A 25,022-nucleotide genomic window follows, 5' to 3' on the forward strand; every position below is an offset into this window, starting at 1 on the left:
GGTATTGATATATTCAACCTTATAAATGTACGTAATATTTCTGTATTCATAGCATTGATGAAGAAGAAAAAACAGCATACATAACACTTGTTGAAGATGAGGACACCAATGATGTTTGGGATACATGGAAACAGGCTTTGACAGACTTGTCTGATGATGGTATAAATAGGTGAGTGTGAACAGGCTTGCTTATCAATTCCATTGCATTGATCTATCTAAAGGACAGTGGCAAATATTGGGTTGTACTTCAGGGAGGACACTGCCATAAGCTCATACAAGTATCGAGGTGTCATGATAAAGGGCCCACACATTAGTTTTTACAATGTGTAGGTCTTATTATAGGAACAGTACACAAAGTGAGTTTTTAGTTAGCTGTACTATTAATCATATTCAAATATTTATTTGATATTTCTTTAGAATTCTTCAGTCTGTTATGAATCAAATTCGAAATGAGCTGACAGAAGAACAACTTGCTGTTACCATAGAAACTTTAAACAATGTTATTGGGGAGGCTGAGCGAAGATTGTAAGTACAATGCTTTAATTTAAAGATTCCACACTTGGACTATTAAACATTACCCATCTACGGCAACTGTTTTGTAAAGTTTAAATTGGTTTTCTTTGTTTTGTTTTTTAAATCTCATTTCAAAATAAATTCATTCATTTTACATTTGTTTAGTTAAGAATAACTGTGATCCTCGTTAGAAGCAAAAGCTCATGAGGGCCCTTACAATACATATGATGAACAGAAAATCTGAAAACAACAACAACATATAATAAATAATGTTTTTGTATTTTAATTTCTTTCATGTTAGGCTACCAGCCAATCTTCAACAAGACATGATGGATGTTTACTGTGAGCTCATGAATCCTGACCGATCTGACACCAGGTTAGAAACAATAACTGTCTTATTTATCAACTTTTTGTATTATAAGATCACACCTGTATGGAACTGGAATTTGATAAGTAAAATTAATTAGAGGAGTGGATCAAATATTCCATGGATGCTCATTGTTTTATCACATGCCTACTGTGAATGTTGAAGGCTATGTGGTAGGCCCATAAAAACATTTAGGACTCAGAGGCTGCTTTTCAAATGCAGTCACCACAAATCTGTTGGAAAGAAACTTATTTCATGACCCCTGTTCTGCTACAATAGCAAATAGAAATTGAAAGCCCAGAGCTACAATTGAAGTCTTAAGACACATACACTGTGTTTGTAATTACATTATACATCATGTTATTTTATATCTTTTATAGGGGAGCTTTTGGATTGGCCGAATCTTTCACCTCATTTGCTTACACACTGTTAACAGATGCCGACTGTGAAACCGTTCAACCAAAGATCCTAGACTCGTGTTCACTGGCATATGTCCAGGTTGCTCGATGGCTTCCTGATAGTATAAATGGACATTCATTTAATGGAAGGTCAGTAACAGTATTATAAAACTAATGCTATTAAAACATGCCCTGAAGAAGAAAGAAACTACAAAGAAGTTTTCTATAAACATACACATAAAGCCACATAAATTGCATTCAAATCAAGATTAAGTGATTAAATTGAGTGGAGTTGTGGCTTAGTGGTTATGATGCTCAGCTACCAATCCAAGGGTTGTGGGTAAAAGTCCTGTCACATGTCAGAATTTTTTCGAATGACAAATTACAACTCCACTCTCAAAGACTTGTAATTAGACTTTGTTTATGTTGAGCATCTTGTGTATATGTTTGTCTTATGAACAGCATCACCATCTTATGAAGGATAGTGAATGAATTTGCTTATGGTTATCCTTGGCAATAAATCTAAATATAAACAGTCACATGTATATTTTATTATTGTGTGTTATTTTTGTTGTGTTATCCTTTTCTTTTAATCATCAAGATGTTAAATATGTAAATGTAACATTTGTATTAAAAAATTATAAATAATTTACTAATATTTACAGAGGAAAAAATACATTTGCACTACCAAGCAACTTACTGATGGAAGATAATTCTGTGGGTAGAGGTGATGTTCCTGCAAGCGTTTGTGAAGATATACACTTTATTGAATACAGTTCTCAACAATGGTTCTATGGACTTACAGAGCCCACTACAGTTAATCAACAGGTACATATACACATTGGTTCAGTTGGATAATAGCTATTTGTAGGACAACATTGTTGTAGGATGTTAACAAATTTTCTTTCATACAGTTTGGAATTACAACTGTTTTTGTAGACGTGAATGCATCAAATAACATTTACGTATTTCTTTGTTGATATTTATTTTTTTAGGTTTTGTCTGTTGGAATAAAAGGGCGTGAAGATGAGTTCAGTAATCTTTTGAATCCAGTAACATATCGTGTTTACACTGAAGATGCTAGAGTTACACCTCTAGGAGCAGAGTGTGTGATCTTCAACGGACCATCAGAAAGGTGGTTGTCTACTTTCTGTGAGGCCAAGGTAATAGAAAATTGTGATTGTCAAAATATCATATATGATATCACCATAAATTATTATAAAAAGATATATATATATATATTTAACTATAGCCAGTCACTATTACAATAATTATTATTATAACAAATTCATTTGAACAGTTTAGCTCGCCCAAATATATTATGTTTCCATTCAATGAGTAAGTTTATCAGTCCAATAAAAATTTCATTGTAATAAGAACTATTCTAATAAGCATGCTCTCAATACTATAGATATTAGTATTTTCATTTCATTGAAGCTAATTGATTTATAGTAATGTTATCCGATACCCAATTATGAATACATTTATTTCACAGCGTATTGAGACTGGTTATGTCGAGTGTGAATGTGACCATCTATCTGCGTTTGCTGTCTTAGCAGAGACGGATGATCTGGTTGGTTATAATACCTACATTTACATTTCATGTTTTATCACCATCGTCTGCCTCCTGATGGCGCTGTTAGCGCATCATGTCTGCTCAGTTCATACAATGTTTGCTGCCAAGTTGCTTATGCATCTCATCTTTGCTATCATGGCAACGGAGGTAAGATAAGTATTAAAGTCATCATAATGTTGTTCATCGCAGATGATTACTCAGATATATATGCTATTTTATTCATATGGTTGCAAAGCACGTTTTTAGACAGATGATAGGAAGCTTTTGAAATAGTGAAATGAGAGATTGACTGTCTTCTATGCCTCCAGTTATAAGCTGTTTCGATTTTTATGAGATATGATTGTCTCAATATCCATTTCTGCGTCTTGTGTGCCTGTTCCGTGACATCACAGGTTCCCTCAAGGTCCCTCCTGCAAAGCCTGTCAAACTGCCGGTTTTAAAAGCTCGAAATACTACACAGCCCCAGTTTACCTTTACCTTTTACACTATATGAAATATGGTTTTCAGAAAGGACTACTATTTTATTGCAAAATAAATAATGATATACCATAAAATTGCCAAGTAAATTTATGAACATATATCACTCACACGCTATATATATTTGATTTATGTTTTTTGTTTTAGATCGTGTTTGTAGTTTCAGCGTATATCAGTAACAATGTCTCATCAGAATCATGTGCAGCATTGGGTGCCATCTTACATTATTTCTTCCTTTCTCAGTTCATATGGATGCTAGTACAGGTAAGTAAACTGCCACTAAAAAATGCAAGCAATCATTATTTGGTATTTAATTATTGGGTCGTATGTGTTTTCCCTATATCTTCATTCATTTATCTATGGAAAATTGTTTCCATTTATTGTCATATGCAAATCAAATATACATAGAAATTATGTTTGCTCCGAGATATACGAAAACAGAAAACAATTACAATTCATAGTGTCGCATCACTCTACTGAAAAGCATTTAGTGCTTGAATGGCAGGTGGATAAAAGCTGTTATGAAACCTATCTTGCCTTCCATTTGCTTATAGATACAGTAGAATCCCTATTAAGACACCTTCAGGACACAAACAAGTGTCCCTCAATAGGGGTGTCCCTCAAGTGTCCCTCAATAGGGGTGTCCCTCAAGTGTTCCTCAATAGGGGTGTCCCTCAAGTGTCCCTCAATAGGAGTGTCCCTCAATAGGGGTGTCCCTCAAGTGTCCCTCAATAGGGGTGTCCCTCAAGTGTCCCTCAATAGGGGTGTCCCTCAAGTGTCCCTCAATAGGAGTGTCCCTCAATAGGGGTGTCCCTCAAGTGTCCCTCAATAGGGGTGTCCCTCAAGAGGGGTGTCCCTCAAGTGTCCCTCAATAGGGGTGTCCCTCAAGAGGGGTGTCCCTCAAGAGGGGTGTCCCACAAGTGTCCCTCAATAGGGGTGTCCCTCAAGAGGGGTGTCCCACAAGTGTCCCTCAAGGGGGGTGTCCCAAAGGAGGAGTTCTACTGTATACAAAATGTCCCCAAATTAACAAACCTTGATGTTTTAAATATTTTCTGCATGGCTTTTAGAGCTTATACAGTAGGAATCATGATTGCATCTACATACATTGCAAATAAAGGGGATGGGATTAATAGCATAATCTCACCTGGACTTCGTTAAATAATCATAAATGATCCACGACTATGCTGAATAAAGTTGACCATTATGATTTTGTAATACCTCATTTCATTAATATGTTTGATCAAAATGTTAATTAATATACAATTTTTTTTAGTCAATAAATTTATGGAAGATTCTTGTCTTGAATGATGAGCACACAGACCGGTTCTATGTCCTGTTTTTTGTTTTGGGATGGGGTAAGTTACTTTACTCAGTTTATCTTTATTTTAAAACAGATTTAAACTATTGTATAATTTTAGTGTAATACAGCCAACTCTCCCAATACCAGACACCTTTAGGATTGCCTAATATGTCTAGTTATCTAGAAATTCGAGTATTTTGTGTTTTTAATGCGGAAAAAGAATTTGCGACCCCCTGGACCTCAAGAAGTCAGAGTTTCTTGTTATTAGAAGAGGACTTTTCTATAATATTTTATTACAAATTGATTTCATTGATTGAATGCATTATTTTTAAACAATTATTTTTTTCAAAGGTACACCAGCGGTTGCAATCGTTGCTTACATCATTATTACTTACTCCATATTTGACTGGCCGTTCCATCAAGATAGCTTACTCATTAATTTGACCAACCCAGAGGTTATTTATGGGGATGTTCACGGCAATGGTGACATGTAAGTATTTTCCATTGATGTGATAACATTTACACCTCATCTTGCATTAGCCAATCAACACTCGGATTCAAGTCTACCCTGTTCATGGAGTGATATTATTCTTTACAGCTGTTTTATGCCCAGTGTAAATGCAATGCTTGCCAGTGTTGTTGGACCAGTCGTATTATGTATCATGGCTGTTATGACGGTGTTTATTCAAGCATATCTTGTGAAACCACAATGGAAGCGTTACGATGATGTCTACATGGGTAGCTACAATACAACAGGTTAGTTATTATATGTAATGTTAGTTTTTATATGTAATGTTAGTTTAGGTATAGCAATATGTATTCTACAATTAGTTATTGCCAAAACTAATTTTATTTATGTATACTACTGTATACGTATATAAATATGAAAGACATCAATCTCCTAATCTTTAGAGCAAACTTCGGAAGGGTCTAGACCCATGCTTAAGCCTATCAATCTCCTAATCTTTAGAGCAAACTTCGGAAGGGCCTAGACCCATGCTTAAGCCTATCAATCTCCTAATCTTTAGAGCAAACTTCGGAAGGGCCTAGACCCATGCTTAAGCCTATCAATCTCCTAGTCTTTAGAGCAAACTTTGGAAGGGCCTAGACCCATGCTTAAGCCTATCAATCTCCTAATCTTTAGAGCAAACTTTGGAAGGGCCTAGACCCATGCTTAAGCCTATCAATCTCCTAATCTTTAGAGCAAACTTTGGAAGGGCCTAGACCCATGCTTAAGCCTATCAATCTCCTAATCTTTAGAGCAAACTTCGGAAGGGCCTAGACCCATGCTTAAGCCTATCAATCTCCTAATCTTTAGAGCAAACTTTGGAAGGGCCTAGACCCATGCTTAAGCCTATCAATCTCCTAATCTTTAGAGCAAACTTTGGAAGGGCCTAGACCCATGCTTAAGCCTATCAATCTCCTAATCTTTAGAGCAAACTTCGGAAGGGCCTAGACCCATGCTTAAGCCTATCAATCTCCTAATCTTTAGAGCAAACTTCGGAAGGGTCTAGACCCATGCTTAAGCCTATCAATCTCCTAATCTTTAGAGCAAACTTTGGAAGGGCCTAGACCCATGCTTAAGCCTATCAATCTCCTAATCTTTAGAGCAAACTTTGGAAGGGCCTAGACCCATGCTTAAGCCTATCAATCTCCTAATCTTTAGAGCAAACTTCGGAAGGGCCTAGACCCATGCTTAAGCCTATCAATCTCCTAATCTTTAGAGCAAACTTCGGAAGGGTCTAGACCCATGCTTAAGCCTATCAATCTCCTAATCTTTAGAGCAAACTTTGGAAGGGCCTAGACCCATGCTTAAGCCTATCAATCTCCTAATCTTTAGAGCAAACTTTGGAAGGGCCTAGACCCATGCTTAAGCCTATCAATCTCCTAATCTTTAGAGCAAACTTCGGAAGGGCCTAGACCCATGCTTAAGCCTATCAATCTCATAATCTTTAGAGCAAACTTCGGAAGGGCCTAGACCCATGCTTAAGCCTATCAATCTCCTAATCTTTAGAGCAAACTTCGGAAGGGTCTAGACCCATGCTTAAGCCTATTTCAATTTTTATTGTAATACATTTGTAAGAATATAATTTGTGTGAAACAACTTCAATACATTTTAGCCAGTCCAGGTGGTCATGTATCAGAGTCAATTGCAAAGACACCGGTGAGGTGTAAAACCAGTAAGTTAGTGGTTCAAGTCCTGTCCCACTCACTCCTACCGGCTTCTTTCTCTTACCCTCCCTCCCTAACTTTGGACATGTATGGTATGATTTCGAGCTATTGGACTCTTACTTTCATTCATTTCATTTTTTATATGTATGAATATTTGAACATAATTTAAATCTGGTGTACAGGTACTTTACTTTAATTCTACTAAATAATATTGCGCTACAGTTTATTGGCGTGTAAGCATAGAAGATGAGTGTGCCTACCACAAACAGATAATCATTAATTTATTTTTTGTGTTGTATCAGGTGACTGAAATCTCAACCTTTACTTTCTAACTTATTTTGAATTATTTTTTGGTTAAGATTAGTATTATGTAAACGTAAATTGAGGAATAACCTGCCTTTGAACTAGGCAGAATTGCACACAGGTGTGGACGACACATACCACAACTGTCTTCTCTCCTAAGGGTTCCTTCGTGTCGACTGCTGCCACCAAACGGCACCCATTCGTCTGTCCACAGCAACCTTGGTAACGTCCTACCCTTCTGAAAGATGTACTGAGTTCTTTAAAGTGCACAGAAGCTGATGTGTACACTGGACTCCCAGTTTTAATCTTTATCCAAGAACAATCTACCACCAGAACAATGGTCGAGGAGTGCCTTGAACCTGTGCCGATTCTATTTCTATGATTGTGGTGACCTGCCTTAACTGCTCGGCCACTCAAATCGACGATATATATTTTGTTAATGCTAATTTGTTTTTTCTACAGAGGTTCGGTTATTGCTGATTTTCTGGATGCTGTTAATTCTTACATGGTTGTTTGGAGGCTTACACATGTATTACAGTAAACAATGGATGCTTGTATTATTAGTCCTCTTCAATTTGATTATGGTATGCATTTTTATAATGGCATTGTGTTAAGTTACATGGTTATAAACTAGTCATTCTGTGCCTTAATAATTTGAATACACCAATTCAAGTTAGGGATACTGTATAAGGGCGTGTAAGGGCGTGTGGCGCAGTGTGTTGGACGTTGGACTACCGATCGTCAGACCTAGGTTCGAATCCAACTCTCGCCGCATTGCTTGTATCCGTAGGCAAGATACTTTACTTACGTTGCCTCTCTCCACCCAGGTGTATAAATGGGTACCCAGTTAGATCTAGACGCAACTTTGCGCTGGTTACCGGCTGCATTATGGGAGTATGTTTCCATACGTGTTTGATCCCAAAAAAATACTGGGGTAATAATGCTTGTAAAGCGCCTTTGAGCATGATTACTCATGAAAAGGGCGCTATATAAATGTGGTATTAATATTATTATTATATAAAACAATTGTAATACCTGGTTGATTCATCTTTTAAACCACCTTTATTTAAAGACCTAAAGGCTTTCTCTATAAGTTTTCCCCATACCAATGTCATTGCTACCGCCTATTGTTAAACCTCAATCTATTAACTCATGCAATCTATTCATCATTTATTACAGGGTTTGTTTGTGTTTCTGATTTACACAATTCTACGCAACCAACTCTGCCGTCCTTCTAAAGGCAACTACTCACCTAACTACGTCTACGACAACACTGTTATGCTACTTGAGAGCAGCCAGTTTGACAGAGCAGGTAATGCTGTGAGTGTCAATAAAACATCACGTCCACCATCATTGTCAAAGGCAGACCAAGCTAGGTTAGCTATGCTAGCCACTGAAGATGTAAGTTTTTTTAATACCAATATACTTATGCCATACATTAATTCGAACTTTGACCTTTGGCCATGAGAATTATTCTATGCTTGAAATTGAATGGAACATCAAGTTTTTTTTTCTGTTTTTTTTTCCTTAAACATTAGAAATGTTTTGAAGAATGAATAATCATTGTTAGTATTATTTATTAATAGAATTTTTAATTAATTGATCATTAATATGAATAATTTATACTAATGCTAGGTAAGTCATTGTACATGCATTGGGGTTTTTGCATATTATTACTTCATTCTCATTGAGTTACCTAAAGCTTTTTGAATTTTCATAAGAAATTGGTTAGACTTATACCAAAATGCTTTGGATCAATATCCACATTTTGTTATTTATTTACAATTTTATTATTCATGGTATTTTAATCATGTATATTAATTACCACTGTCAATTTGAGAGAGGAGTTTTCATGCAGTTTTTGCAATAGTTCACCGTTATCACATCATTATTGCTGTACTTTCCCATCATACATACCAGATTCATATTAGTAATAATTATTGTGTTAGTATACAATTGTATCATTGTTGTTATATAAAGTATAATAAATCATTAAGCGCACTGATCTTCAGGAATTAGCGAAATACAAATCTCTGATATTATTATCATTGTAAATATACTGTTTTAATGTTTTATTACCCAAATTTGTTTTATATTAATTCACTTTTATTAATTAAATGCACCAACAATTATAATTTTTCAATTCCTTTAAATGAATTGCTGGTTCTGTCAACAGGTTCGGCCGTCTTCTTCTGTTTCTCAAATTCCCCATCCACCACCACCACCCCTACAAAAGGTGATGTTTCTAAGTTGCTTTCATATATGTTCCTGTATGTGTTTGCTTTTATTCCGCTTGCACATGCATTTTTCATTATTTTATTATTCTTACTTTACTCTGTTAATGTAATGTTAATTGGTTTATTAATGTGTAATTGTTTTCGAAACTACTGATTATGATGTATGTATGTTTTCATGTAGTTATATATTTTGTTTAATGTTTTGAGTAGTTGGGTTACTATTCTTAGTTACAATAGGGAGGTTTCGCAACCTTACGAATACGATAACGAAAACAGATACGTCACACATTTGTTAAACTTTTGAGCTGATCCCCATTTCATATTCGTAAAGCGTATTCGTGTTGACGAATATCACCAGTCATATTCGTAACTACAAAACGAGTATAGTTTTTGATCTATTTTGCACATTTTGCATTTGAATTAGGAATGAAAATATAATTATAGATTTATTGAACGTAATTTACTAAAGTAATTTACTAAAATGCCAAGTCAATTTTGATAAATAGCAGTTTTTAAAGTCCTCACTCGCTTTGATGTTACGCTAGGCCTAGGCAGCCAAGCACCAAGCAACACGTACCTGCGCTTCGCTCAAATTTACCGCAGTCATATTTTGGACGCGCCTCAATATTTCGATGCCATGCGAAACAGATTTTTTTATGGCTTACAAAAACGAATACGTGTGCGTGACGTATCCGTTTTCGTTATCGTATTCGTAAGATTGCGAAACCTCTCGAATAACTCTTTTAACTATAATATTATGTGTAAATTTCAATCGTAGTATTTTGTACACTGTTTGTAATAGATTTATCATTACATTTTTTTGTTGTTTTATATTATCTAGTTTTAGTAATAGTCAGTTTCTGTATATTTATTTTTTTCTATTGTTCTTAACTATATATGTTTTTAATTTGTATATATTAATATTGGTAATTGTAAATTAATAAGTATATTATATATTGTTATTAATTGTATTTGTCATTAAAAAAAAATGATAAGATAATAATAATGTCCAAAATGCTGATAGTAAAAAAAATCTAAATAAAATTATTATAATGGTACAGTATTAATAATTATAGTATTTGTATTTATAGTTGGAATGGGATGCCCAGTCTGTTGGTAACCAGAGCCATCACAGTGTCAGAAGTCGGCAAAGCCAGCGAAGCAAGCGTTCATCCCTCCAGAATGGCAACATGTATGCACCAGCACCATTTCATCAGAATCCAGTAGTGTCACCTGTTGAACCAAACCCGACACCATCAGTCCATCAAAACCAGACACAATCGTTCCATCAGAATCCGGCACAATCATTCCATCAGAATCCGACACAATCATTCCATCAAAATCCGGCACAATCATTCCATCAGAACCCGACACCATCATTCCATCAGAACCCGGTATTTCCGCCAGAAATCGATGACAAAGATGAAACCGATTCGCAAGATTTTGATGATTTGATATTTGCACTTAAAACCGGGGGTGCATATAGCCCAGCAAAGGACGATACGTATTCAGACCAACGGTCAACTTCACGCCTTAGTGATTGGCACAATGTGTCACGTGACACTGGATCCCAAAATGACCCTGATGACCCCTATGGTTTCCAAAGGATTTCAATCGCTGATACCCACCTTTGATCTTAATACCAACTTTTCTAATTTCAAGAAAATATATATTATATGTAAATATGTATTTTTTTAAACAAATGTATTAATTTTTGCTTGTTTGGTTTTTTTTTTTTATTAAATAATAATTTTAACCTGCTTGGTTTTTGTGTTTATTATTATTAATAACTTTTTTATTTATTGCTTCGTTTTGTACAATGATTTTGTATTCATTTATTACTAATAATTATGTCTATTATTATACACTATTATCATCAACATTATAATTTATGGTGTCTCTTTGAAATTAAGATTTGATATAAAGTGTTTACATTAATTTGGGATACGTTAAGAATCATTGTTGATCAATGAGTCATTTAAAGTTGTGGTGTTTTTTATATAATATAGTTGGAATTTGTGGTCAATATATAGGGTGACTATGGCTGTCCAGCTATGTCTTTCAGATACAGTAATGTATATTAGAGGAATGAGCATGTTTGGGTGAAGCAGCCAGGGACTCTCTGGCCCTTCTAGTCATATATGTCTTGTGCAGCTCCAGACTTTTAGAGGCACGACTACAGCATAGGATAATTTGTCTAACATACATTCCTATTTGTAATAGATTATAACTTAGCCAAATTTTATTATAATGTAGGTGTGTGTTTGTGCGTGTATATTAAGAATATATTATAGTAGTTATTTTTTATAGGTTTCAAGGTAATGCAGCAAATAATATTTTATTACATAATAGGTCAAGGGTTAATGTATTTATATTCTGGTATAACAGAAGAATTGTATAATTATGAATGACAATCATGTGGACTTTAGTAATTTAATATACAAATCTTTAATTTACATTAATAATATTAGAATTAATTTGCATAACAATGTTATGTTGTATATAAATTATTTAAACAAAATTTAAATTATTTTACAACATGTCACAATCAACTGAATTTAAAAACATATTTATAATGTAATTTATCTAATATTCTTCTTTACATTACTCGTATGCATGAACATGAGGCTGTTATATATATATGGTAGACCATGAATAGTTTTTAAAAACCATACCTCTCTTTATAAAACCGTCCACTATTGCTTAATGCTCGAGAAATAAAACGTATTTATAGTTAATACCGTCCAAAAGGAACGTCAAAATAAATTCTAATCCGTCCGTTTAGAAGTATGTACCGTATTATATTTGACTTTAAACTGTACTTTCATCTAACTCAAAATTGTCTCCTTAAGCCGTCCATTTTTTATATTGTCCATAAAGACTTGATGAAATGAAATGACATTTATTTCATTCATTTATTAATTTTAATTATTTCAACATATATTGTTCATAGTGTAAGTGACGATTTTAAAACTTACGCCATATTCATAATGTAAAGTATTAGTTGATTTCAGTACATTAAACATTCCAGCAACAAATCAAATCGTATTATTCTATGAATACGATATACGTTGGAAAAATATATCTTAAACCAAATATTATGTGTTCCTACTTCATAGCCTACTTTATAGTATTAATTTACGTTCTTGAAATTGTAATAATGTTTTATAGATTCTTTCATTCTGTAACCCACATTCCATCCATTTAATCACCTTGAGTCTCTTTTAACTTTTATCCTAATGGTTTTATAATATTAGCTTATCAGATTTTGTAATTAAATTGTACTTAATAGTTTCTTATGAATGCCGATGTGCTGTCCGCAATATGTATCTGCTTTGAAATGATTTTGAATTTGAAACATTTTATCTAATATTGTTTTGTATGGTGTATTTTTTTTGGTTTTTTTATATATACGTGTTGTAACGGGTTGGTGTTTTCGCGTTCCATAGTGTCTTATTTCTGCGTTTTATATTTACAGAGACAAATGTATTCAATGCCTGCTATTACGTCAGAAAGCGGATTATTTACACAAGGCATACTGTACTATGGCTTGAATTGTTCAATATCTGTTTGAAAGGCAAACAATTGGTAACAAAATGCTGTACACCACAAGGTTGTAGCCTACGTAAATCTCCCGTTTTAGCGCGTTGCGCATGTCTCATCATGTTTCAGCAATACAATACAACTTATGACTAACCCGGAGCTTAATTATTGATTAACAATTACGTTTCTAAACCCACAATCCGGTTGTTGTGGTTTAATGTATATATTCATAAATTTGATAACTTTATTTCGTCCACATAGGAAAATATTTTGAGTGCTTTTCACAAAATTGTACAAAAATTTATAAAAACGTTTCATATAAAAAAAATTAATTACAATATTTAAAAACACTATATATTATTTAACAATGTACAAGTATGAACATAAGACTACAATTAACTAAATAAAAAATAAAAAGCTGCAATACATCAAAAATTATGCAAAATCATTTAACAGTCTAATAGAATACGGAACAAAAGAATTAAAATATCGCATAACCCTACTATTGCACGATCTCAGCACATTTAGTCATTTAATCCGGTTATAAACAAAAACAAGCGTTGAATTTGTGGAATTAAATTTAGACAGTTGCTGTTAGACTTCGGCCTAGCCTAGCAGTGTCCGATACAAGAAAGAGTTTTAATTTTTATTGATTAAAAGGTAAGAATGAATAATAATATTGTTATAATTAACCATAATCATAGTATAGTAGCCCTATCTACCATACATGTGTACATAGAGATATTATATAATATCTCTATGATGTGTAGTAATATAGGTCTAAAGACCAAACCCATATTTCAATAGACCGCACTGAATTTTAACTGGATCATCTATTTGGATCATAATTCACTATCTCATCCAGTGTTGTTTTTGTAAAATGAATTGTTATTGTTGTTAACTTGCTATAGATACTATCGTAATGATACGAAGGTACGTTGCTGTCTTGATTGTTCTGATCTGCTGTTTCTACATATGCCTACCATTGTCTGCAGCGCAGCAAACATGTTGTGACAAATTAGAAGGTGAATACATAGTTAAATTATCTTTGTGACATTTTATATACATGCGTTCGTTATCTTTTGACGTGTTATGGGTGACATAAAAGTGCACGTTGATGCGTTATTGTTAAATAAATACCGATAGTTTATTATCAATAATCAATTTCACAAATAAAAACAAAAGTGTACCAAAAAATTTCCATTGTAGTCGTACAACATTGTAATAATAATAAATATTAAATGTACTGAATAGTGTAATGAAATATATTTAACAAACGTTTTTGTTAAACATACTATTTTAAGTTACTATCTAAATATTTAAGTATCCATATCATGTTCCAATAATATGCATAATCATGCATTGTTAGTATGCACTAGAATGGATTTAAGCTTATCCGGATCGGTAAGTGCTCGAGGTAATTCTTATACCTCCGTGTCGTTACCTCCGATAACATTACAAAATAGGCCTACCTCTGGTATAACCGACAGGTTTCACCGTTTCAGAGATACATCCGGCCTAAGAAAGATTACAAAATGACTTAGCGCTTCAGATAATTAAATCATACTGAGTACATAATCCGTAACATAAGTAAATCAAGAAGTAAAGTTGTAACAGATTTAAAGATGTATTGTCCCTAAAAACATGAACAAATTAAGATTAATACATCAGACTTGAATATGTTATTTTGTAGGTTTAATAAAGTTAATAGAAAAATAAATAATGTTTCACTTATAAAACGACAAAATAAATGGTTAAATTCAACCAAAAACCCATTGACTGGCCGCGCAGCCAATTTGACCATTTGTTGGTTTAAATTACAGTTTTTTCAGGTAAATACATTTTTTTTTTTCTATCCAATTTTTGGTCAAAGTGGATAACTAATATGTTGCATTTAAAATGGCATATTCAACAAGAATTATTTTTTCAGGGGAACAATACATCTTTTTTTTTTGTATTAAAATTGTACAAGATACTGTAATCATTATTTTTACTACAGATTATGACGACATAGGCTATCGTATTTACATAAACGTGCATGCGGTTAAACTGAACGATTCGTTTTGGGACTTACGAGCCAATATATCCTGGAAAGCCGTAGATGGTTAGTCGCAATGATTTATTCATTAAATTATATTGTGTAAAACTTACCGAATGCAGTGATCTCCAACAATGTATATAGGCCTACCAGAAACAGATAAAGACCACTAGTGTCATGCTCATGTACCTCATCGTAATTGGAGACAGTTAGTGTTTTTTAGCTGAACATCTTTCTAAGAGTAAATTCTGTTTGATAAGAAGAAGGATATTTTCTTCAAATCTTACATCACTCCATGTGTTTTCCCTTATGTGTATGTACTGTATCAGAGAATGTTATTAACTTGTTTTCATTACACTAAAACATGCATAGTAATTACTTTATGTTACCAATATCAACTAATATTCAATCGGCAAGATGTAGGCCTATGGTTAAAAGTAATGTTGATTATAAAATCAATTTGTTATTATAAATGAATTAGTGTACCATAATAAATATCCTATTATCAAACAGGTTATGATAGATATGAATATGAGTTTGAGCCTTACAGTGCGTCGACGGGTAACAACTCAGATTGTAATTCATCTTCGTGCACATTACAAGGAAATACTACCGTAAGTTGTTTATTTTTCTCATAATGTAATATATTCCTTGTAGTTTTTTATAATTATGCTTGTGTACCAGAGTCTGTCTCATTATTTTATAATTTACATTTGATTTGTGTGTACGTTTTATCAACGCAAAATAAATGTTATAATCATTCTTTATAACAAATGGCATCATGCATAAGAGCTGTCGTAGACTGAAAGACGTGTATCGGAAGCTGAATATTGGAGTGATATAAAAAAAATGCATTCATATACACATTTATTCAGTTATTTGACAACAACTGTTCCTCGCAATAGAAGCAGTTTTCACGGCTCAACAGGGCCCTTACAAATATGCAGCAATACATAAAAAGAAATACTGTATAAAACAATAAACAATAAAAAAAGTATAAAAAAAACGAAAAAGATAAAATATTAAGCATAACAAAAGTAAGCTAATAGCAAACGTTTTACAGATTTTTTTGAAAGTAATTAAAGATACAGAAACTTTTATTTTAATAGGGAGATAGTTCCAATGTTTAGGTCTAGCTATTGAAATAAGCTGTTCCCTATCTATGTCTTAATCGTTTAATGATAAAAGCTATGATATATTTTTCTGGATGCTAACTGTGTGCCTATTTTTCATAGGGGCCTACACATTATGTAAACTGGGAAATCCACATCAATTTGATTTTCAATTTTATATTCTCCCCAGGATGAAAACGAGATAGCTGTTTACGGATTACAGTTTGGTTCCTTATACAGATTTAAGGTAATTTCCTTCTGCAGTTTTAATTCAACTTGTAGCATATAGTTCGTTATTATAGTTCTCAGACTTGCTGTATAGTTGTATTTTATGGTAATCATAGCCCTAGTGGTTATAAATGATTTTTATTCTCTGTACATAAATGATGCCATATTCATTTTTCAAGTAGGTCCTAATTACGTGTGTATTTATTTCTTTTGTAGGTTTATTTTATAAAACCTGGAGAAGTACAAAGAGGACCATACGCTACGCGTTCCCGTAATACTCCAGGTAAAGCGTGGTTCCCACTAGCGACGCAACACAAGGACGTAACGCAACGCAAGTGAATTGACCAATCACAAGCGATGGCTTATTCGCTTGTGATTGCTAAAGCTTGGTTCCCACTAGGACGTAACGCAAGGACGTAGACGCAACGCAAGTGAATTGACCAATAACAAGCGATGGCTTATTCGCTTGTGATTGCTAACTGTCCATAACTTTGCTTGTCATTGGTTAAAACGCTTGCGTTGCGTTTACGTCCTTGCGTTACGTTCTAGTGGAAACCAAGCTTTATTGTCTATAACTTCGCTTGCTATTGGTTAAAACGCTTGCGTTGCGTTTACGTCCTTGCGTTACGTTCTAGTGGGAACCAAGCTTAAGTAATAATTGGACATAAGTCTAAACTATTCACCGATATGCAGATGTCCTAACCATTAGACCATTGGGGCTTTCATTGTATTGTTCAAATCCGATTGGATAGTGACTCTTTAAAACACTCGGTTGGTACGGCGTAACAGCACTATAATGATATATTGTCTGTTCATTCATACATTCTCTGATGTTTCCTGTAAACAATGGCATAACATAAGTAAATGTTACTTGAAATCATAATGAAAATATATTTTAACCAGTTTTTGTAATGTATAATACCATCTCTTTTACATTGTGTTTACATATTAATTTCAGATTGTATTTACAGGACAGGCAGTGTAGCTTTCTGTCAAGAACAAGGTAGGTAAAATCTACAAATGGGAATAATGAGTTATCTTAAAGCATATACATTACATATAGCAACTTATACAATCGAAAATGAACACAACACATCTCTTTAAATGTGAAAACAATTTCATCTAGTTTATAATTTATGAAATATTTCTTGTTAACATTTCTCTGAACGTAGTTTGTAATACAGTCATTTGCAAACAGTTTTTCCCCTTTTTTTTTTATTTACCACACCTATTTTGGTTTTTAGCCGTACAATATGTAGGACAGCCATTTGAAATTGGAGTTTCCACTACCGGTACGCCGTTGGACGACGACATGGAAGTCCCGAATTATTTTATAAGATGGCGTCAACCAGTACACATCAACCCAGAAACACCCCTTAAGTATTATGAATTAATTTATTTTGAAGACGGTTCAGTGGTAAACGAAATAAAGCTGGTAAGTTTTTTTATCCTATTCTTTGTTTAGGAACTGTTGAAAGCCTTTATTTGTGCTAAAAAAACATCTACGATTATTTTATATTCTTACTAATTGAAACGAGATGTGAAAACGAGATTAAGAGCAGGAATAAATGTTACGGTTATGTTAATGAAGAAAATAAAAAAAAGCAATTGAAGAGTCCAGTAGACCTATATCTAAAGTAATAGACTTAATGGAAAAGTGGAAAGGGATTTTTTTTACTTTATTTTTTTGGATAAAAGATATGTTGATGAGTTTGAGGTTGGTAATTTATCATCAATTATGTCCGGATTACCTTATGCAAGAATGTAATCAAGTTCATTGGAGATATAGTCTTAGAACAACCAAGCATTACTTTGTCATCCGTAAAAACTGTTTGCAATTCTCCTTTTTTATATAATTGTATTTCTAATTGAAATGTTCTACCGATATTCATAAATAGTGTTACTCTTTTCTACCTGTAAAATAAAACTTAGAAATCACTTCAGAAACTCCGTTCCATAATAGTCACAAATAAAAGTCATGCTTGTTCTTCGACCGTGTTTTTCTACTTTTTTTTGTATTCTGATTTTTTATTCAACTGTAGGAACCCCAATGCACAAACTAATCCTTCTTATAAAAATAATTGGGTTGTCCTGAATCTATTGTTTTTGGTATTTTTTCTCTTGTATTGTACAAAACAGATCTGAAATAAAACCAAACAAATAAAATGTTTTTCTCTGGAGAAACCCAAACGTTCGGTTCAAACTTGGTGTAATTTGTTGTATTTCCACTATGTATTGCTTATTTAAACATTTAAAATTATATTGTTTTTTTTAATTCCTAATCTTCTGCATAGAATATTTCATATGAATCGGGAGGACGCGTTGATACAGAATTCAACAATCTGCGTTTTTATACATATTACAAATTAGAGGTAAGTAAAACCGAGTCGATTCCACCCATCATTCCACCCATCATTCTACCCGATTCTTAGTGCTGTATCTCCACATACACGTACTAAAATATTTGCTATATATAGTATAACATCTCATTTTTATCACATGTAATGCCTGTAAGTTTAGATTAAAGGTAGGTTATGGTACAGTATATGATACTAGGAGGTAGACCTGTGAAACAGTAGACATGTGAAACGTAACACTTCTGATGTTGTATTTCCACTTAATATCCATATGATACAGGAGAATCGGATGAACACAAAAGGTACTATTGTCTGAAGACAATATGCAGTTATCTACAATTTATAGTCTGTGACTATAACATATTCCCTTCTCTACTATACTGTGCGAGAATCGGCTGTCGATTCTTGGTTATCTGAAAGAGGACGTACGAAACCTAGGTTACTATACTACATGGTTACTGGTCATTTGATTAAAAAAACTATTTGTTTCTAAATTCTCAATAAAAGATATTATTATGTGTGGCTTGTAAGAGGTTATTGGAGTTGGCAACTCAGTAGTGAAACTACATTATGGTTTTATAGTGTTCAGGCCTGACATAATGTTTGAATCAAACGTGACATGATGATAATTTAGTACGTAATTCGTACTGAAATACTAAAACACTGCGAATGATCAGTAATTTCTGACCATTGTTGTTTATAATGTAACAGAAAACTATATTTTTTAGATTACTCCTATTGTAATTGGTCAAGATGGATCTAATATTCGGGGGCCAACCGTTAGTAGGGGATTCGATACAAGTGGTAGGTCTTTCATAATCTTTTATAACACACCAAATTAATTTGTAAGTAGTATCTTATCAGGTGGCACGCGTTATTTTCATTGCACGTCCATCTGTTTAGATGCACGATGGAAAGTTTTACCACCACGGCCAAATTTCGAGCAAATCTTTCTTAATGGGCCTATACTGACATATTTGATTCAAGCGACGGATTAAATGTTCAATCAGTAAAATATGATTAATGATTATTTGTTAAATTTATATCATAGGACTATTTATAAAAAAAGAAATACACTCTTAATTATGTATTAACCATTCACTGATTTGCATTTTGTAGGCCCAACTATTTTCACGAATGAACAGGACCCGGACCCAGTTGCATTAGCTCTTATCATTTCTGCTGCCGTAATCTTTGCAGTGGCTTCAATTTTGGTGTTTGCATGGTTAATGTATAAGGAATCTCACAATTCAACTTGATTACAGTTACTAGTAGTGTCAATTTGCCCACAAACAAGTTATTTTATTTTACTTTTCCCAGTGTAATATACGGGGTTTAATATACGGGGCGCAGATTAGAACACTAACTATCCTACTACAAAATTGGTTTTGTAAAACACATGGTTTCTTTTTTATTATTTAAAGACAAACTATGGGTTTATTTGTTGTAGTATAGAATAGATAATGTCCCAAATTTTCTCGCAAAGCAATCTTTCATTTCAAGAAGCGACTGCAAGCCAGTTGAAAAATCCAAAGCGATGGGTTTTTCGAACTGTCGCTTGTGATTGGTTAATTCGCTTTATATTAAGGTTCAATCTAGATAGTTTGCAGTAAGTATTTTTATTTTGTATTTTATTATTAAAATGTATATTTGTTAGGTATTTGTTTGTGTTTGTACATATGTTTATACATATAGGTAGATTATTTCATTCCATTCAATTCAATTCAATTCAAAATTCATAAATATATTTCTATTTCAACAAATGATTCTTACTGAAACTGTTTGTTGTGTATCATTGTGTCAACAAATGGATGTACCTTATCAACAAAACACAATGTTAAAATGTGAAATTTATAATTAAATAAGTGTCTAGTATATTACGAATTATTGAATAAATAATATGACAAACTATTTAAATAAAACCAAACTAATAATAGAAATGTAAGTACCATTTTAAAAATAAAAATAAATACATAAATAAAATTTAAAATGAAACATGTTACGGGCAGTAGGTACAATACTGTATTCTTGCTCATGTTTCTACCTCATTGCGATACAGTAATAAGAAACGTGTTTTTTTTTTTGCCTAAATACGACGACGTCATTTCTACCGAATATCCAGTAGATTTGTTAGCTCAAAAATTATATGCACTATAGTGTCTTAAGATACGGTATCTTTAGCCTATGTAATTGGCGAAGATGGATCTAACATTCAAGGGCGAACTGGTTTAGCGGGAATCAGAACATATTGTAGGCCTGGATTTTACATAATCTTTTTTTAAATGTATAAAGCATTGTTATAACGAGTATTCCTGTTATCACATGGCTCATGTGACCTTTTTTTACAATGCTATTAAGGAATGGAATAATTTACCAATTAACATTAAGGAATCACAAACTGTTTGTTGTTTTAAAAGTAAAGTTAAAAAGTATCTACAGGAACGTTCACTAGCTCTAGAAACTATTTAATAAGCGCTTCTTTTTTCGATTGTCCTTTTTTGCTGTTTTTTGTAATTTTTATATGTTGCATTGTTTGTCTTTTTTGCTGTTCTTTCAAAGGACCTCATTGGAAACAAGTCCGTAGAGGACTTTTATGAGTTATCCTTGGCATACTTGTTTTATTTTGGTATTTTTATATTTGCCAATTTTAATTGTATCTCTGTGATTTTATGTACTGATGCCGAAATAAATCAAATCAAATCAAACATGTCATGATAACAGAAACAATACGTTTTCAGTAATACCTTTAGGATTATATCCAGAATATTATTTATTTCCAAGCAACTACCAAACATAACTTTGTCATACCTATATTTTACAACTTATAATCAAATAATTGATATTCATTATTCACATTTCACACCTGAAAAGTAACCAATACGTATTTAACTACACAAGTTAATGAGAAAGAAACTTAATTTTGTTTTGGTTGCACACGTATTTGACATGCTATTAACTTAAATGGAAGTTTGAGATATGTGACTACAATCCTAAGGTAAACTTTTTGACGGCAGGTCTTCCATTAGGTAGAGTTCTCGCAAGGCGAGCACGGATTTCGTCTTTTATAAGTAGTAAAACAAATCACAAGGTACAAGGCACTTAAACTTCTTTAACATTTGGAGGCAAGTTGTTAAACAGGCGTGGAAATCATTTTGCCAAAAACTGAACCAGAGTTATTTAGTTAGATGTTCGTGAGGTGTGGTGAATCCACGGAAAACCTCTTAATATGGGCACTATCAAAAAGCAATTGAATTACCATTCATGTTGTTTGCCTCTTCCTTGTTCCTCATCTATTGAGGCGGCAGTGTGTTATCGTAGAAAGCGTTTAAGCTTTTTATAAAATGTATACATACACAATACCCGAATATTTATTAATAATGTCCGTTTCTTTCTTTTATTCTTTCAATAATATTTAGTATCTCCAAAAGTTTATCATTTTCTCCTGTTGGTTGATTTTTCTTGCTAAACCATTCTTTATTTTGATCTTCTTTAAGTTTTATTCTCTCAAAAATATCATTCATATTTCTCGCTCTCTCGTTTGGGCTCTTAACTTCGTTTTTTGCCTCTAACCTTTTCTCTACTGTGTCTATCTCCAAAAATGTATCATTTTCTCCTGTTGGTTGATTTCTCTTGTCAAACCATTCTTTATTTTGATCTTCTTTAAGTTTTGTTCTCTCAAAAATATCATTTATATTTCTCACTCTCTCATTTGGGCTCTTAACTTCGTTTTTTGCCTCTAACCTTTTCTCTACTGTGTCATTCATCCTTGAACGATATGTGATCTTTGATTGGTTGGTGTATCCCACAGTTAGTGTTATCTTGAAATGTGGGACGTAAGTTGATAGTATACCACCACACACAAAAGCAAGAAGGATGCACAAAATTAAACGATATTTCATGTCCTGTGAACACAAATTATATAATGTAGTATAATCTATAAAAATAAGCACCATAAACGTACAGTGTATATACCTAATTTACTTGATTATTTCGACAGTCATTTTGAAATAAATGTCATCTGTAAATACAATGGGGTTTTTTTTAAGTTATTAGAATGTTTTCAAATTTTTCAAGTGTTAAATTTGTTCAAACCGATTATGAAACTAAATATTATCGTATGTTCCTAGAAAACAATATAACATTTGTGAGAAAATAATGAAGATAATAATCTTTCATAACAAAAGAATTTTCATTATCACACGTGTAAATCTCAGTATACACTATCAAACTAGTTTGTCAAAAAATATGTGATGTGCCCAATTATGGTAGTGATATGCCCAATATGATAGTGATATGATGTTATAGTGTCCAATTATATGGGTGCATCATAATATTATGTTGTCACATGAAGTGTGATAATGGAGAACCCGGCAATAATGAACCTCTTCCCTGGGAAAACTTAAGATCTATTTTTCTTATAGTTATTCACCAACGAAGGAGAAGGATGATAAGCATATTAGTTCAGGCCTGCTATAGTGTGTACTATCCAGTCAACCACATGAAAATACCAATAATTGCATACAATTGTTACTAGCGATCGAATACAAATATACAATTTGGCTAAACTTACCGTTACGGTTCCTCCGCCATAAAAGGATAGTATGTTGTATTTACAGTGTTCCTGAGAGGTTCTACTGTTTACGATATAACGAAATCATAATCGCATTGTATACACCATTATTAATATGACCAGGGCAGAGTGATGCACAATATATGACAATGGTGGCATATTAAAAATCAATCAACTTAACGGATTCAATACAATTGATTCAATTACGATTTTCTCAACTTCTCAATTGAACGTTGATGATGGAGTGATAATGGTGAAAGTGCAGCTGTGATAGTGTTTAAAAGGTGGATAATGCAGGGAGTTCTATAACTTATTTACTTTACTTATTTACAACTCCCTGGATAATGGGAGGCATAATGGCGGAGATGTTGATAATAATGCATGAGAACGATAGACTTATCTGTTGATGATGATTGTGTAATGATTTCTTTTTAATTGTTGTTGTCTTTTTTTCTGCTGTTGTGTGGTACTTTATTTAAACCATGCATAGGTTGGCAGTAAAGGTTCTGTTTCACGAAGAGAGAACATAATGTGTTTCAATTCATTCACCCACCGATGAGAAATTTCCATAGCACTTAATTGTTGGAGTAAATTAATGACATGACGGATAGACCTGACGGATAGACCTTTTAACTGAGAAATTATCAGACAAAATTAGCTATTACCCAAAAATCAAATTTTCAGTAGGCCTAAGTGACATAATAAATAGTTCAAAATCTTCGATTAAAGAATTTATAAATAAAAACTTGAAAAATGTTTTCAAAGTTTAATATGATGTGTGATGTGCCAAGCCTACAGTACTCTATTTCTCTTTCTAAAATACAAAAATACGTTAGAAAAAAAGTTTAAAAAATGTGTTTTTGCTAGAAGTAGTTCAACGGACTGATGCTAATTTTAATATATTTACACTCAATATGAATCTTCATTATTTTTAAATTCGTAGGCATGGAACTCTGACATTTCCAAAGCATAAACATGCTTATAATCGCCACTACATCCTACATATAAACTTCCGGTTATTATAATATCATTCCAAATCAATGGAAACAATATTTTAGACTATAAGATCCGGTTGTGAAGTGGTGTACTAGATCTATGTAATCCTCTCTAGTTTAGTGTGGAATTCATTAAGACGTTTTCACTGTATTACACGCATTGACCAGTTAGTAGTGACATATGATTGTTTTATTCATTGTATCTATAACTTATATTATTATTCGTTATTAAAAACACTGAACCGACGTCAATAGAGAATTGGAATATAGAGCCAGTACAAGGTAGGTAAGAATAAAATTAACTATTTCTTCATTTGATAGTATATTACTGAATATGTAGCCTGATATGGCCTATTTAGTGGACAGTAAGATACAGTAACAGAAACGTGTTTTTTTGCCCACGTATAGCGAACATTCATTATATTTGTTAGCGTACAATTATCTGCATATAATTTCTTAAGATACCCGTTTCTTTTTATTTGTAAAGTGGCGTATCTACGATTTTGAAAAGCTTTGATAGTCATAATAACATCAGAATAATAGTCAGGTTTTGTAAATATTCTTTGGTAGATGAGTTCTTTCTACACTAATTATAAATCAATAATAAAAATAATCAGTACAGTAGCGTGGTGTCAAAATAAAATAATAAGCCACGTGCTTTGTAACATCACATGTGAAACACATGAGATGCTGTATTTCGGAATTTGCCTATGAGTTAAGACATTTTCATTATGTTGGGATACAGCAGAGTCTGGTGTTGTATGAAGACCTACCAAATGAGCTAGTTGTTTTATTTTATTATTATTCGGTTATTTTCATTTTTCAATAAACGCTCG

At 32.9% G+C, this 25,022-nt stretch overlaps 2 protein-coding genes across 4 annotated transcripts in view; both read left to right on the top strand.

Moving 5' to 3' along the window:
• Positions 1 to 13,096, top strand: part of LOC140062841 (adhesion G-protein coupled receptor V1-like) — a 63,891-nt gene extending 50,795 nt beyond the window's left edge. For 2 of the 3 annotated variants that reach the window (XM_072109205.1, XM_072109206.1), the window contains 15 exons: positions 53 to 169; positions 418 to 525; positions 815 to 889; positions 1,261 to 1,428; positions 1,944 to 2,106; positions 2,274 to 2,441; positions 2,774 to 3,001; positions 3,479 to 3,595; positions 4,605 to 4,686; positions 4,983 to 5,121; positions 5,230 to 5,387; positions 7,569 to 7,690; positions 8,286 to 8,507; positions 9,283 to 9,342; positions 10,435 to 13,096. In XM_072109205.1, coding sequence (XP_071965306.1) covers positions 53 to 169; positions 418 to 525; positions 815 to 889; positions 1,261 to 1,428; positions 1,944 to 2,106; positions 2,274 to 2,441; positions 2,774 to 3,001; positions 3,479 to 3,595; positions 4,605 to 4,686; positions 4,983 to 5,121; positions 5,230 to 5,387; positions 7,569 to 7,690; positions 8,286 to 8,507; positions 9,283 to 9,342; positions 10,435 to 10,977 — 2,470 coding nt within the window. In that variant the 3' untranslated portion in view covers positions 10,978 to 13,096. The remainder of the gene's footprint in view (positions 1 to 52; positions 170 to 417; positions 526 to 814; positions 890 to 1,260; positions 1,429 to 1,943; positions 2,107 to 2,273; positions 2,442 to 2,773; positions 3,002 to 3,478; positions 3,596 to 4,604; positions 4,687 to 4,982; positions 5,122 to 5,229; positions 5,388 to 7,568; positions 7,691 to 8,285; positions 8,508 to 9,282; positions 9,343 to 10,434) is intronic. The other variant, XM_072109207.1, reaches the window with a different exon arrangement.
• Positions 13,097 to 13,459: 363 nt separating this feature from the next.
• On the top strand, positions 13,460 to 21,326 carry LOC140062727 (uncharacterized). Its single transcript, XM_072109050.1, has 11 exons — positions 13,460 to 13,546; positions 13,798 to 13,911; positions 14,886 to 14,990; positions 15,438 to 15,538; positions 16,227 to 16,283; positions 16,481 to 16,547; positions 17,223 to 17,267; positions 17,509 to 17,699; positions 18,559 to 18,636; positions 19,350 to 19,425; positions 19,741 to 21,326. The coding sequence occupies exons 2-11, from the start codon at positions 13,809 to 13,811 to the stop codon at positions 19,878 to 19,880; spliced, it is 963 nt and encodes a 320-aa protein (XP_071965151.1). The 5' UTR covers positions 13,460 to 13,546; positions 13,798 to 13,808; the 3' UTR covers positions 19,881 to 21,326.
• Positions 21,327 to 25,022: the final 3,696 nt, after the last annotated feature.

This window comes from Antedon mediterranea, chromosome 11 (genome assembly GCF_964355755.1).
Source record: "Antedon mediterranea chromosome 11, ecAntMedi1.1, whole genome shotgun sequence".
NCBI classification, from domain to species: Eukaryota; Metazoa; Echinodermata; class Crinoidea; order Comatulida; family Antedonidae; genus Antedon; species Antedon mediterranea.

Excerpts from the sequence above, each read along its gene's own strand:
- LOC140062727 (XM_072109050.1), top strand. The coding sequence starts at position 13,809 with ATGATACGAAGGTACGTTGCTGTCTTGATTGTTCTGATCTGCTGTTTC. Across the intron at positions 16,284-16,480 it reads GTTCCTTATACAGATTTAAG|GTTTATTTTATAAAACCTGG; the intron begins GTAATTTCCTTC and ends TTTCTTTTGTAG. Across the intron at positions 17,700-18,558 it reads TGGTAAACGAAATAAAGCTG|AATATTTCATATGAATCGGG; the intron begins GTAAGTTTTTTT and ends TCTTCTGCATAG.